Consider the following 14,555-nt stretch of genomic DNA (forward strand, 5'->3'; position numbering starts at 1 on the left):
GGGGAAATATGCTTAGAATGTTTTATACTGGAGAATCTGTTTATAAAAATCTCATTATTTCATTAGCAATTTAGTCTTTTCTAAAAAACCATAAGCCATATTTTCAAGATTATTTGGGATTGTTTTATATTGGTCTCAAAATGTAAAATCTCTCTTTGATACCTGATTGATTACCAGGTTAACAAATTCATCCTTGTTCTTCTGAATTATTTATGACATTTTACACCCATGTTATTGTAGCATTCATTGGAATGGACATGAAAAAAATTACTTACACAAACATGAGTTAAAAATAGTTTTTCCACTTTGCTTTTATAGAGAAATCTGAAGAGGTTTTAAAACTGGTTTAGTTGGTCATTATGTATATAAGCTAAATGTTGGCCAAGTTTTTGGAAATTCATTAAAAGGTCGAGCTCAACAATGAAAATGTAAAAACCGTCGAACAAATGAAAACAACTTGAAACTGAGAGGAGGAAGAGGATGGACACAAATCCAACTCAAAATGACACTCCAACAGTGGAGGACATCCTCTGAATGACTGCCTTGTGAGAGAGATGGCAGTTTGAAGAGAACACCGGCTCAACGTGAGGAGACGACTTCCAGTTTGAAGAGGACTGGCCGCCTGCTTCAGGAGCATCTGGAGAAAGAGCCAGGTGGAGCCCGGAGAGGTCTGGGCTTCTCGTCTTAGTTGATTTGTTCACAGTAACTTGGGACCCTTGAGCCAATCAGATGGCAGCAGTTCATTCATTCTGTTCCCCTGGACTCTCAGTCTGCAGGGTTTTCATCAATGGGGACATAAAACCATTGCTCGGAGTTGCTCTATCACGTATCCTTTGAACTCTGTTTTCAGCAAATGTGTGAAAATGCCTCACTTCATTATTTATGTATCCTACAGTATATAACGTCTGTTTATTTGTATTTTCTCCAGATTGGCCTGACCCTTTCTCCAGCACTCCTGACTGTTAAGCAGTCCCTTCCTATGTTCCAGTCGATACCTAATTCTCTCTCTGTTTTTGTCTCACCAGAAGCAAGAGTTTTAGTTTTGACATCATCAATGTGTCATGATTGCCGTTGTATTTCTCATTTCTGGAGATTTTTCTCTTAAGATGACTGAGTCTGACTTCTATGGTCTTTCTTTTAATGGCAATGGAATTTCATAATGTTCTCCTTCATTTTTTTTATGCCTGCCTTGAGTTTTTTGAGAAAGATGAGATCCTGTTGAGACACAGTTCTGTCATTTCCACCATTTCCACCAATCACTTCACAAGTGAGGAGTAGAGGGACTTCAAGATAACCTTATGGTTCACTGCTGTGTTCACTCCAGCAGTTAGTTTTAGTTTCACTGGACAACTTTCACTCACAGCTCACTACTACCCTCTTGATAAACAAAAGCAAAATCACTTTGTGATTAACAAACTTCTCTTTGTGTGGGTTTGTAGCAGATGGCCACACTGGAACGATCACTGGTGTACTTGCAGCTTGTCCTTTCCTGGCAACATTTAGAGACATTGCAGCTGATATTTCCAGTGTGTTGTTCTGTCTTGCACCTCCTGGACTCACATGCCTTTCTCCTTGTCTGATATAGTTGTCATCATGAAGGAAAGTTTGTTTGCTCTCCCATGCAGATGTTATTAAAAGAATACTCCGAAGATTTTGGACCCCTGCCCTACCCCGATCATTTACACAGTGAGATAAGCTCATAAATACCTTTTTTGTGTCTTTTTGTCCAGCGGGTGTCTCCCAGCTGTTAGCATCGCAGTTAGCTTAGCTCAACTGCTGGAGGTGAAAAGGAGACAGAGCCAGACTGACGAAAGTGGACAAAATACTCCTTCCAGTGGTCCAGGGGATGGCGTATTAGCACGTGAAGTAAATCCGAATGGTTATAAAACATTTTAAAAGACGTGTTATCTTTTCAATCCGTTAAAATAACGTTTTGATACACACACACTGAAAAAGCATAGCGCTCTGTGGAAGGATATACCGGAGCACAGCGGTAGAAGCCACAGACTCAGCCGGGAGGTTTTGCAGGCATGTCCCACCTAGTTCGCCTATGCCTACAGCTGGCCCTTTATAAACCAGGTGGTGATGGGTGCTAATAATTTCACTTATATTGTTAATTAATAAATAAAATCTTAAACAATGAGCTTTTCATAAATAAATGTATTTCTTGAGACACAGATAATTTGGTAAGATTGAAAATCTGAATATAAAACCCTCTAAAAGCTGCGGCCTCCCCTGTGGTTCCCCTTCTTGCCCCCGTGTGTCCAGCGGCCCTGGTCTCCGTGTCTCCGCCCCTGCGGGCCCCGCCCGCTCCGCCCGTCGGGCTGGAGCTCTCCCTCCCTCCTCCGTCCTCCCTCCCTCCCTCCGGAGGAAAACACACCGCTCTCGCTCTCCCTCTTCTTCCGCTCCGGGCAGCACCTGAACCGGGAGGAGGCGACCCGGCGGTGATGAAAGCCGTCACGCAGGTTTTCGGGGTCATGGCGGAGCTCTTCGGGCAGGTCTGGGAGCGAACCGGAGCGGAGCAGCGCCGCCGCAGCCTTTAAAACACTGCAGCCCGAACGGCGGAAGCGCCTCCACCGAAAAAACACCGGCAGCGGCCACTGCGCTCCCATTATCGTCACCATCCTGCAGACGTGGAGAGGAAGACACCGCGGTGGAGTCGGCGGATCTTCAGCAAACAGGTGAGAGATGCGGGGGGTGTTTCCAGAAACAAGTTGGAGAGAATCCGCGGAGGCGAGTTAGCTCGGTTAGCTAGCTAACTCCGCGCGCTTCTCCGGTACCGGTAGTTTTACTGTTTACACGAATTCCTCTCACTTCTTCATGAGGAGACACCTCGTCATTCTCTAAAAATAATCCCCTTTTCCCTTGACTGTACCTGAAATAACCGCAGCATGCAGGGTGGAGGACTAGCTCTCGTTAGCTAAACTTGGTAAACAGATCCTGCTAACTTGCTCTAAATATACATGCAGCCGTAAAGCCGCGCTGACGCTACAGCCCGAGATCATTTCACCTCAGTGCGCCTGTTTCTCACCTGAACCCCGCTCTCTGCACGCTCCTGCCGTTCTAACTGTTCAAATCCAGTATTTAGCAAGTTTAGAGGCGATTGCAGTAAAAGTTAAAGATTATTATTTATTTCCTTGTGAAATTATGTGTGCATGTCGTTGCATATTATGTTCTTCTCATGTTTTTTTTTCCTAAACTGAAATTGAATAGTTATATTATTATTTTTCTGATCTAGATATAATTTATCTAGCATTTGTCATAACGCCATAAACACCACATTGTGTAGATTCTTAACTTTGGTAAACTTTTCCCAGGTTGTGCACCTGACGATACCTGTTTTTCAGCCTACTTTCATGTAAATAACACATTACGTTTTAGTGCAGTAGTGCTAAACAATGTATACACAGTCTTTCAGAAGGGCTTAAACCACTTCCATCGTTTTAAATTTGAACCAGAAATTCAGAATTTGGTGTAATTTTGCTCACTTTCATACCATCTTTCAAGATATTTTATTGCTTTATTGGAATTAAATGGTGTTAAAATTGTAAAAGAAATATCCCTCAACAATTCCACAAGTTTAAAATATTAAATGTGCGCATTTATGAGTGGTTGAGATGATGCAGGATGGTGACAGCTCAAAATAACCCATTTCATTCATTTAACACACATCTTAAATGTAAAAATGCATTTTGTGGATATGACAATATACTGTTTTTTTTTTTTTTTTTTTATCATGTTAAGAAGTAAGTTATGTATTGTGTGTTAGGAGGGTGAGAAATGTTCCAAGTTGGATCATGTTTGAGCTGAATATTTGCGGAGTCAAATATTCTCTCAAAAATATTTATGATGGCTAAACTTGGAGCTTTTAACTCTCCTGTCATGTTTCATATCAAATTTCTGCTTTGAGAGTTTCCAGACTGAAATGCAGAGTGAGTGAGGACCTGATACAGTAAGTTAAAAATAAACTCGGCCTCCAACTTGTTTGGGTTTGCAATTTTTAACAGAAAACAAATATTCCAAGGATTGGAATTAAAAACTGGATCTTTGATGGGAGGAGGAGAAAAACTCAGGTTTTGCTACCATTGAGAAAAAATAAATAAAATTTAGCTTTTTTTCCCCATCACTGAATTAGCAGAGAATGTGACGGGTTAAAACAATGCTGTTTGCGACTGATAGGGACACTGGTGAACTCTAGTGACATGTAGGTTTCAGCCACGTCTCTGCGCACCGTGGTTATTTTGGAAAGTAAGTTGTATATTTGCACAAATTAGGAGGACTAGTGTTGTGTTTGCACAGTCGGAGGCTGGACGAAATGTCACAACATGACAGGAATGAAACGTGTTCAGGAAACTTCAGCACAGTTTCAAATAATGAAAACAAGTAACAGAGGAGCCTCATTCTTAACTTTGTTTATATCACTGTGGATGACTCATTTTTACTTTCTACTGTGTTTTTCCCTTTAAATGGAAAAGGTTTTAGTCCACTGTGTTTATGCCACTCTGATTTTCTTGTGTTTTTGGGCATAAATCTCGAAGACCTAATGATTTATGTCAGTTGTAGAAATAAATGCGGTTTATTAAGAATAATGACCTGAAGAGCTGTTAATGTGCTCTGCAGGGGGTCCCTTAAAGCAACACGCACAGGTACAATAAAATGTGATTAATGCATCAAATTAGAAAGTAGAAGTTTTACAGAGAGATGTGGTTTTAACATATGAAACTAAGAGGCAGCGTCTCTGCGTAGCTCGTCCACATTCTTTCTGGTTAAACTGTCAGTTTCGTGAAGTTTAACTACCGCATGCCGCATGATTGAACGCTCCAGGTGTCTCAGTGTTTCCACAGTTAAACGTTTGAGTTATTGTTCCAGTCACTGCATTTACTGAAGCTCTCCATTAAAAAAATGTTTTATGTCTTGTCCCACATTAAGGACTTTTGATGCTTGAGCAGTGTTTGCAGTCAGTAGTGCAACAGTGTAGTAACATGTCCTGTTATTTCTATTATTGGATTTAATAACGCAGATACAACTACTAAAGACTTTTTGGGCTCGCTGTTCATGACATCTGCCGAGCTGCTGTCTCTCCCCTTGCTGTTTACATACGAGCTTTAGCCAAAAGTCATTGCCTTACAGATTACCTTATCTGTAAATCCTGGATTAATGAGGAGGAGCACCTCATTTTTCCCAAACTGTCCTCAAACAGTCCTTTCCATCTGTTTATTTCTTTACCTAATAGGGTTGTGCACAATGTTTTCGAAAGGAAAAAAGTCCCAATTTTCTTGTGTTTTTGCTGTTCATTTAGACGACACCGTTGGGACTCTCTGGAAAGGGAACTTTTTTAAAACACAGCTTCCAGACTGCATTCTTGCTCCTCTCTGTGTTTCTGTGTAAACAGAGGGGGAAAAAAAAAAACCTAACTGAAACACTGAGAACTGAGCACATGCATGGCGGTCTGAGCAAATAGCCCTTCTGCACATGCACTGAAGAACAACGCAACACAGGACTCCTTTAGAAAAACAAACAAAACACATCCAGAGCGTCTTCCTTCAACACTCTACTGTAACTGAAGAGGAACTGGACTGACGCTGTAATTATTCAGCTGTGCGCTCCTGTTTAAGACAGATTGAGACAATAAAAGTGATGCAAGAATCATTCAAAATGCTTCCTAAATCAATAACTTATAAAAGTAAATTTAATTTCTTATCTGAGATGCTAACAATCAGTGGTTGATTGATTTTCCTGCTGCGATCATTAACGTTCTTGAGCAGTTATTCTCTGGTTGTAAACAGACTGAAACACGAAGCAGTCGGATTCAGCTTCTACTATTCATGTGTTAATGTCCCTCTTCCTCCTGTCACAACCATCTTTAGCTCCTCTGGCCTTTTGCCAGCAGCACGTCGAAGCAAAAACATTCCTGTGACAGACAGACTTCATTCCCTCTCCCCTCCCGAAGCAGAGTTCACTGCAGGCTGTGGGAATGTTTGTCCGTGGAGGACAGAGAGAGTCTTGACGTGGCAGCGACCGACCAGCAGAGGGAACGTGACTCATCTGTTATTTTTATTCCGTTTATCTGGTTATGATCAGAGTTAATAATCAGAGAGATCAATCCTGGATCATGATGCTGTTTATTATTATGTGATTTGTCCACATAGTATTGTGTATATATAATTCAAAGCCTGCATTAGGAGCTGTCACACTCTCCAACAGGAGAGTTTTCACCCACTTACTGCTGATATTAGAGTTACAGCTGCATCACAGACTCAGTAACTGTATTAGAAATGTTTAAGAGGCTTTTTTTAATGTGTGTCTGTGACTTACCAACAAAAACGTGAAGGATAAAACTTGAAAAACCTCACTTTTTCCCCAAGAAACTTCAAAGGTGTGCTTGTCTCTGCCATCAGGGGCCATGAGCAGTGAGCTGAACGTCCCCATGGGCTCCCCGGCCCCCGGCGTGTCGGAGCGGGCCCCGGACGGCGGCGGGATGGACTACCGGGACTGGGTGCGGCGCAGCTACCTGGAGCTGGTGAGCTCCAACCACCACTCGGTGCAGGCGCTGTCCTGGAGGAAGCTCTACCTCAGCCGGGCCAAGCTGAAGGCCTCCAGCAGGACCTCGGCGCTGCTCTCCGGCTTTGCCATGGTCAGTTTTGTTTTTCTTTTTTGTTTTTTTTCTTTTTATCCAGGAAGTTGGTGGTTTCTGTTCATTTCAGTGGCACAAAGAGGCAGGAAATGGTTTTAAAGTTCCTGTTCATTGTTTTCAGTTGCCCTTGTAATCTGCAACAATACCCACAAGACGACCAAACAGAGATTTCTTTGATTAAAAGTTTTTTGCTTTTTATTTTTTCTAATTTATATATATATATATATATATATATATATATATATATATATATATATATATATATATATATACATATATATAGGGTTGCAGCGATGGAGGAGAAATATTCTAAATACCTGCTAGTGTGAAGCCCTGACTGAAACATCTGCCTCGGATGTTAACACTTCGTTAAACTTTAGTTTTGCTTCCATTGTGACAATAAAATGCTGTTTTATTCTAAATCAATTCAAACTGTTCAAATTCAGTGAAACTGTCATAAACCAGAGCTCCGATGAGGAAATTCATCGTCAGATCGTGTTTTGTACTGAGCTACAGATAACAACACCTGAGTATTGTTTGCGACCTCTCATATTGTATATTCCAGAAGGAAGAGAAAATTGGATACAGTTACAGCTCGATTTAATAAACAAATCCAAATGCAACAGTTATTATTTTTTTTAAGCAAAGGGGAAAAAATGTTCGGCTGTCATTGAGGTGAAGCCCTGAACCACAGAGGAAGTCCGTGTTTCGATAAGCTTTTGACTTTACTGCAGCAGATAGAGACTTTTCACTCGTGTTTTCTGTTCGTCTCAGTTTGAATTCTCAGCAGCTGCTGTCAAACACGTAAAAGTTTAGTTGGCGGTTACAGATTAGGTGATTACTTGATGAAAACTGAGCAGCGGCGCTGGTGGCGGTCCTCAATAAACTGCAGCAGGGACAGCACATTCATGAAGTGCAGTTCCATCATCTGCCAGCAGGAGGCAGTGAGAATGAATTCACCTCCAGCACTGATCAGATGGACGATCACACCACGTCCGTCCTGTTAGTTCATTGATCTGCTCTCCCCGCCACAGGTGGCCATGGTGGAGGTGCAGCTGGAGGTGAAGTTCGATTACCCCCACGTGCTCCTCATCGCCTTCAGCGTGTGCACCACGGTGCTGGTGGCCGTGCACCTCTTCGCCCTGCTGATCAGCACCTGCATCCTGCCCAACGTGGAGGCCGTCAGCAACATCCACAACCTGAACTCGGTCAGCGAGTCCCCCCACGAGCGCATGCACCACTACATCGAGCTGGCGTGGGGCTTCTCCACGGCGCTGGGCATCCTGCTCTTCCTGGCCGAGGTGGTGCTCCTCTGCTGGATGAAGTTCCTGCCCGTGGACGCCGGCAGGGCGGCGCCCCAGAGCAGCACGGCGGCGACCACCACCGCGGCCACGGCCACCACCAAGGTGCCGCAGAACAGCGGCTTCCAGGCGGCGCTGGCCTCCACCATCATCATGGTGCCGGTGGGGGTGATCTTCGTGCTCTTCACCATCCACTTCTACCGCTCCCTGGTGCGCCACAAGACGGAGCGCCACCACCAGGAGATCGAGGAACTGCACAAGATAAAGGTGCAGCTGGACGGCCATGAGAGAGGCCTCCAGACTGTGTGAAAAACCAACACACACACACACACACAACGGCAGCTTTAAAAAGACTTTCTGTGCCACATATTTATCAGACCCTCTTGCTTTGACGTTTGCTGCAGATGCTAGTCGACGCCCTGCGCTGTTCCACTGCTAATTTATTCAGACAGCTGTGCGACTCGTGCTGTGACTGCATCCACGTTCTCACTCTGCAATCTCTCTAGGTCAAGGACACTGTTAAAAGTTTACAAGAAAAGAAAAAGGGCTATTAAATTTTTTTCGTACCGTTTTTGATTTTTCTGTGTTTCGGCGGTCGGCTCGGGCGCTCACAGTGATTCCTCTTTGAGTTTGGAGCCAGGCCGGCAGAGCATACGTTCACTCTGAAGTCAATTCAGGAACATTTTTATGTTCTGAGCATCAGACCGACATGTGGAAGTGAGTCAGTGGCGACAGGCCTCGGTACGGTTTGTACCTGCACTCTCATGGAATTGCATTAATGATGCGAATACCATCGGAAGTCCAGCAGCTTGCAGTGTTTGCTTCGTCTCAGTTGCTTCTTTTAGCGTTTTTTGACCTAGTTGGTCACGGGGAATAAAAGGTGCCAAAGTACGCGATATTCCACATGTCCTCCTCAACTGAAGCTTCTACGTCAGCCAAAAAAAAAAAAAAAAAAAAAAAAGCCTTCAGTGGGATTTTCAGGTGGCGTTAAAACCAAAGTTTTTTTTGTTTTTAATTTGCATTCAGATTGAATGACATGCCACTGAACCTGCTCCTTCAGGTCTCACTGGTGACGCTCAGCCTCGCCTCCAGTCAGGCTTCCTCATGCTTTACCTAAGGGCAGTGGAGATTTGCATCAGCAGCTGGACGCGGCTGTGTTCTGTTTCTCCGCTGTGTGTGTGCTCAGCCGCACGCTGCGTGGATGTTGCAAAAGGCTTTAAAAAAAAAAAAGTTGCATCTGATGTAAAACGGTATGGAGTTTGGCATTGTTGTGTTCTTTGCCTTAAATGTTTGTGGATAGCTTTTCCCATCTGTTACAAAGACCATGAAGCCTGTGGGAGGTGTCAAAGCAGCGCTGCTCAGATTCATGTGTGTCAGGCTATTGTCCAAACTTTGTCCTGCCTTATCCAGTTATTGCCTTTCATGAGTTGTTACCTTTGCAAAAACGTCATGAAACATGCGCACTTTTGCTTCAGGCTAGAGGAAAGGCCAAGCCGGTCACCAACACGACTTCCAGTGAACATCTCAGACCTTTGATTTGAGCCGGTTTACTTATAGAAGCAGCACGAAGGTGGCGTTTATTTGGATGGAGGGCAGAATTTGTTACTGTGTTCATGAGTGAAATACACCGAGCTGTTATCACATTCCAAATAAGATGACTGACCAAAGGGTTTGCTCCTTTCTTTCTTTGCAGAAACAAAAAAAAAAAAAAAAGGACAGAAGTGCTCTTGTTGTGCAGTGAGCTGCTGCTGGGTTCTTATCACAAAATGTCTGTCTGTGTTTTCTCTGTGTGGGTCACATTGCACATGAATCGAGGGAGCTCAAGAGCCCCTATTCGGAGCCGTCACACTCTCCAATATTGTGTTACGTAGCTTTTGTTAAAGATGCAAAAAGACTTTTTATTACTCATAAATGGAAAAAATAAAATGACCAGCAAAACTTTAAATTTCTTCCCAATAAACTGAATCAAAAAGTCATTGTTTGGATTGTTTTGTTTAGATGACACCATGATGTTAAAGCATATGCTTTTAGAATAGTAGTTATTATCTCCACATTTAAACTTGTGAGCCTCGCCTTCGTCACTGTGGGACTGTTGTTTATGCAGCGGCTTGGAGTTCTACCTGCAGCAGGACCTCAGCGCTGCAATGGTTAGTTTTGTTTTTTTTTCCTTTTTCCCCAGCAAGGAAGTTGGTGGTTTCTGTTCATTTCAGTGGTACGAAATTTGCGTGCCTCGATGTGCAATGTGGCAGAGGCAGGAAGTGGCTCTAAAGTTTCAAAATTTCTGCCACTGTGAAGCCCGGACTGAAACATCCGTCCCGTTTCTCTGAAGGGGAACCCTCAGCTTCCTGGTTATCAGCTAATGTTTTTCTGTTGATGATTCAGTTTGGAGATTTTTTTTTTTTTTTTTGTAGTAACTTCATGCTTTTGCTATTTACTGCTGTCTATAAGAATGATCTGGCAGCTTATCTCAGGGTTCTCTGGTGTGTGAAACGTTTTTGATATAAAAGAAAATGACAGGGCCTAAGCAAGCAGTGGCACTGGAATTTATAGAATAAATAAAGATGTGAAAAGAAATCCAAAATGATTTAAAACACCATTTACAAAGGATTGTTGAATCAGCTGGAGGAAGGAGATAATAATTGAGATAATAAAATGCATTGAGAAGTAGTCATTCATAGTGTCCAGTGTGTCCCTCGGGTGGTCAGTGGTGGTATTGCAGCCGCACAGACACCGCTTTCATTCTTCTGTTTTGTGATTGAATTACAGCAAAACTATACACAGAAACAACTTTCTTTGACAAAATCTAAACATTTTAAATGTCATTTTATAACACTCTCCATCCATTTGGCTTTCAAGAGTGTTTAACTTCAACAGGAAACTATAAGAATTGTGATGAGAGTTGATTGGAGTGACGCAGCACAAGTGTTCTGGACCCAAAACCACAGGCACACACACTTGCACACTTACAATTTGCTATGGTTAAATTGCTCGGTCAGGATCACACTTTTTTTTCCCTGAGATAATATCAAATCCAGTTAGAATGCAGAATGCCAGATAAGTTTGAAAACTTTTAGAACATTTTGAAGCCATTTGGCATCATATTAGTAGAACTTCAGTGTGGATGGAGCTGAGCTAATGTTCATTATGAAGCAAATTAAGCTATACCCTTTGAGTTCGACATTCTTAAAGATGTATAAATGGATTAATTTGGATCAAGAAAATAATGCAAATTTTAATGAAGAAGAATGCATTCAAGATGGTTGAATTCATGAAAGTAATGCAATTTATTTGAAGTTGGAGGCTTAAATGCTTCTGAATGTTTTAGTGGAGCCTTTTTTATGTAGAGAGGCCTGCACCTTGGTTCACAGCTCATTGGACATTTAACATTGAACATTACCATAAGAAACAGAGCTAAACATACCCAGAAACTGTGATTTTGTTCCCAACAGAACTGCAAACTGAAGGCTGGAAACTTATAGCAACAAAATGTCCCAAAAGTGTTCAAACTCGTCTGAAATCCTATATTTTAACTGAATTTCGTAACATTATATCAGGAAAACACAATACGTGAAGTATGGAAGTACCAAGGAGCAGTACAATGTACGGAGTGCATTTCAATAAGGTATGGTCCTCAAAGGCTTTTGGAGATCTTAGTATTTATGTGTCTCACATGGCTTTCCATGATCTTTTGCTGTCTTTTATAACTTTCTAGATGTTTATTCTCTGCATCATTTTCAATTTAGAATCTGTTTATTATCATCTGTAGTTCTAGGTCGGTTTAAAGATTTCTAAACATCATTACCTTTATGTTTAATATACGGTAGTTTATTACTGTAATCAATTTTTTCAGTTTATTTAATTCTTAGGATTCCATAGCTGCACGTTCATTATAGTTATAACAACAAAAGAAAATGGTAGTGTCATCTACAAAAAGTGTAGTTTTTAGTGATTGAGTAACATTAAAAGTAATGAACAGTATAGGAGCCAAAAGAGACCCCTGGGGAACATCACAAGAAATGCCAAGTTTATCTGATGTATTTAGTCCTATTTTAAAATATTGCACCATTTCTGCTCAAGAGCTTCTTCAACACTCCCAGGAACATCCCTGATACCAGATAGTTGACAGTTTATTGAGCAGAATTGAGTCATTAATAGTGTAATAAAGCTTTTTTTAAATCAATGAACATTCCAGTTGAGTGTTTTTTTTTCCTTTTTTTTTCCAGTGCCTTATTGATTTCTTCCATTGATTCAGTTATTGCCATGAAAGTGGTTGTTTTAGTTCTAAAATCATTTTGGCCCTGAATAAATTAACTGATGTATATATTACAGTAATATCAACTAAATGTAAAAGAAGTAACATTTGTGCTATACAGATAGTGGAAAAGTAGCTGAATTAAACTACTTTGAATATTAGGAATATTAGGTGCCAGATTAACTATTTAGTGAATTGAACTTATTGTATCTTAATGTGCTTTATTATAGGCACGTTGGAGTTGACATACAGAGACTCAGGACGCTGCAGTTTGGTAGGATTGTGTGTGTGTGTGTGCGCGTGTGCGTTCTCGTATTTCTATCCTTGTTGGGGCCAAATGTCCCCACATGGATAGCAAAACGTGAAACGACGTGCCTTGTGGGGACCTTTTTCCGGTCCTAAGTAGGAGAAACAGTGTTTTCTTGACCATGTTGTTGCTACTGAAAAAAGTAAAAGTGCAAAAACATTTCTTTAGGGTTAGGCTTTATTGTGGTGTGGGTTAGGGTTAGGGTAAGGGTCAGGGTTAGGGGCTAGACATGAATGGGAGTCAATGGAAGGTCCCCACAAGGATAGAAATACGAGACTGAGCGTGTGCGCGCATGTGTGTGTTTTCCCTGAAATGGAATGTATTGAAAAATTTAAATGAAGAAATACATATTTAATCACACAACTTTTTTGTTTTACTGAATTAAACTGCAATTCTGACAGTTTACTTTGGACACCAGGTGGCGTTAGTGATGCATACAGAATTTTTATGCTTTTATTCCTCATTGTCTGAGGAAAATTTTGTAATTTAGATTGATCAAGATTGGGGTTCACAAGTGTGTCTCAAACTTTTACAGAAACAGCAACAGAAATATTCTGTATTGGAAATGTCTTGTCTGTGGGAGATAATGAAGGAAAACGTTTCTTTAGCTGATTACTGTGGTGGCTAGCAGCTAAGCTAACAGCATGTTGCCTTGCTCCAGTAACCTGCGCTGGCTGCATTGCTGCAGCGGAGCTTGGGAGCGTACCTGTAGCGGAACCAGAGTGGGGGCAAGGGGGCGGTCGCCCCAGGGCCCACAAAGTCATAGGGCCCCGTTTCATGTGATGTGTTCACATTTAATCGTGAATTAATTATTATAATATAATGTGCAGTGTGTGTGAGAAGGTATACACATATGAGTGTGGGCTCCAATTTGGCAATTCTTAATTTACGACTGTCCATGAATGCATCACAGCTGTAAGCCAGCACTGATTGGCTGTGCAGCATTAACAAGGTTTTTCTTTTGCACTTGATCTGAACTCTTTGGACGGAAGTTAAACAGTATGCTAAACACTATGCTAGCCGCTAGTGGTACTTCCCAAAACCTAACATCGGAGCCACTGGTGAGTCAGTGAAAGCTTCAAAAATATTATCTTTATCAGAATGCTGTGGTCTTATGCTGTGGTCTTAAACACCTGCCTATTTGAATGTGCTTTGTGTTGCTCTCAACTATAAGAGACCGCCAAGTCTTTTTTTTCCCTAATATACTGTACCTGAATTCCAAAAGATATAGATAGCTGTGTCTATATCTATCTAAATAGATTGTGTAATTTTAGACCAGCTGTGTTCATTTTATATTTAAGCTGTATGGTACAGATTTAGCCAGTGACTTTTTTTCTGAGCTTTCAGCACCATGGACAGCGGACGCTCTGAGACTGACAGCTGTCAGGCTGCGTTTGAGTGTGTGTGTGTGTGTGTGTGTGTGTGTGTGTGTGTGTGTGTGTGTGTGTGTGTGTGTGTGTGTGTGTGTGTGCGTGTGCATGTGCGTTCTTGTATTTCTATCCTTGTCGGGGCCAAATGTCCCCACAAGGATAGCAAAACGTGAAACGACGTGCCTTGTGGGGACCTTTTTCCGGTCCTAAGTAGGAGAAACAGTGTTTTCTTGACCATGTTGTTGTTACTGAAAAAAGTGAAAGTGCAAAAACATTTCTTTAGGGGTAGGCTTTGTTGTGGTGTGGGTTAGGGTTAGGGTAAGGGTCAGGGTTAGGGGCTAGACATGAATGGGAGTCAATGGACGGTCCCCACAAGGATAGAAATACAAGACTGTGCGCGCTTATGTGTATTTGTTCTTCAGAACAAGTTTGTGAACTGGTTTGTGACTTTATTCTGCTTTCTTCGGCATATAGGTTTGCTTGGCTCAATAAAAGTGAGCATTAGTGTGTTGTTTAATGGTACCATGAGGTATTGTTTGAATGGTAAAATTACTATCATAAGGGCCCGAGAATGCTCCGCCCCCTCTGTACTGAAACCCACGCTCCGCCTCTGGAGCGTACCTATGTTCCCTGGGTCCTATGTTCCCCGCTTTGTATGGGACCAGGGAACATAGAACCCTTTTTCTAAATA

The 14,555-nt window shown here is 41.9% G+C and overlaps 1 protein-coding gene across 1 annotated transcript; it reads left to right on the forward strand.

The window, feature by feature from the left end:
- The first annotated feature begins 2,337 nt into the window (after positions 1–2,337).
- Positions 2,338–9,688, forward strand: orai2 (ORAI calcium release-activated calcium modulator 2). The gene is made up of 3 exons (XM_030101582.1): positions 2,338–2,681; positions 6,399–6,634; positions 7,669–9,688. Exons 2-3 carry the CDS (start codon positions 6,404–6,406, stop codon positions 8,242–8,244), a joined length of 807 nt encoding a protein of 268 aa, XP_029957442.1. The 5' UTR covers positions 2,338–2,681; positions 6,399–6,403; the 3' UTR covers positions 8,245–9,688.
- Positions 9,689–14,555: the final 4,867 nt, after the last annotated feature.

Source organism: Salarias fasciatus, chromosome 10 (genome assembly GCF_902148845.1).
Source record: "Salarias fasciatus chromosome 10, fSalaFa1.1, whole genome shotgun sequence".
Classification (NCBI taxonomy): domain Eukaryota; kingdom Metazoa; phylum Chordata; class Actinopteri; order Blenniiformes; family Blenniidae; genus Salarias; species Salarias fasciatus.

Excerpts from the sequence above, each read along its gene's own strand:
- orai2 (XM_030101582.1), top strand. The coding sequence starts at position 6,404 with ATGAGCAGTGAGCTGAACGTCCCCATGGGCTCCCCGGCCCCCGGCGTG. Across the intron at positions 6,635-7,668 it reads TGCTCTCCGGCTTTGCCATG|GTGGCCATGGTGGAGGTGCA; the intron begins GTCAGTTTTGTT and ends TCCCCGCCACAG.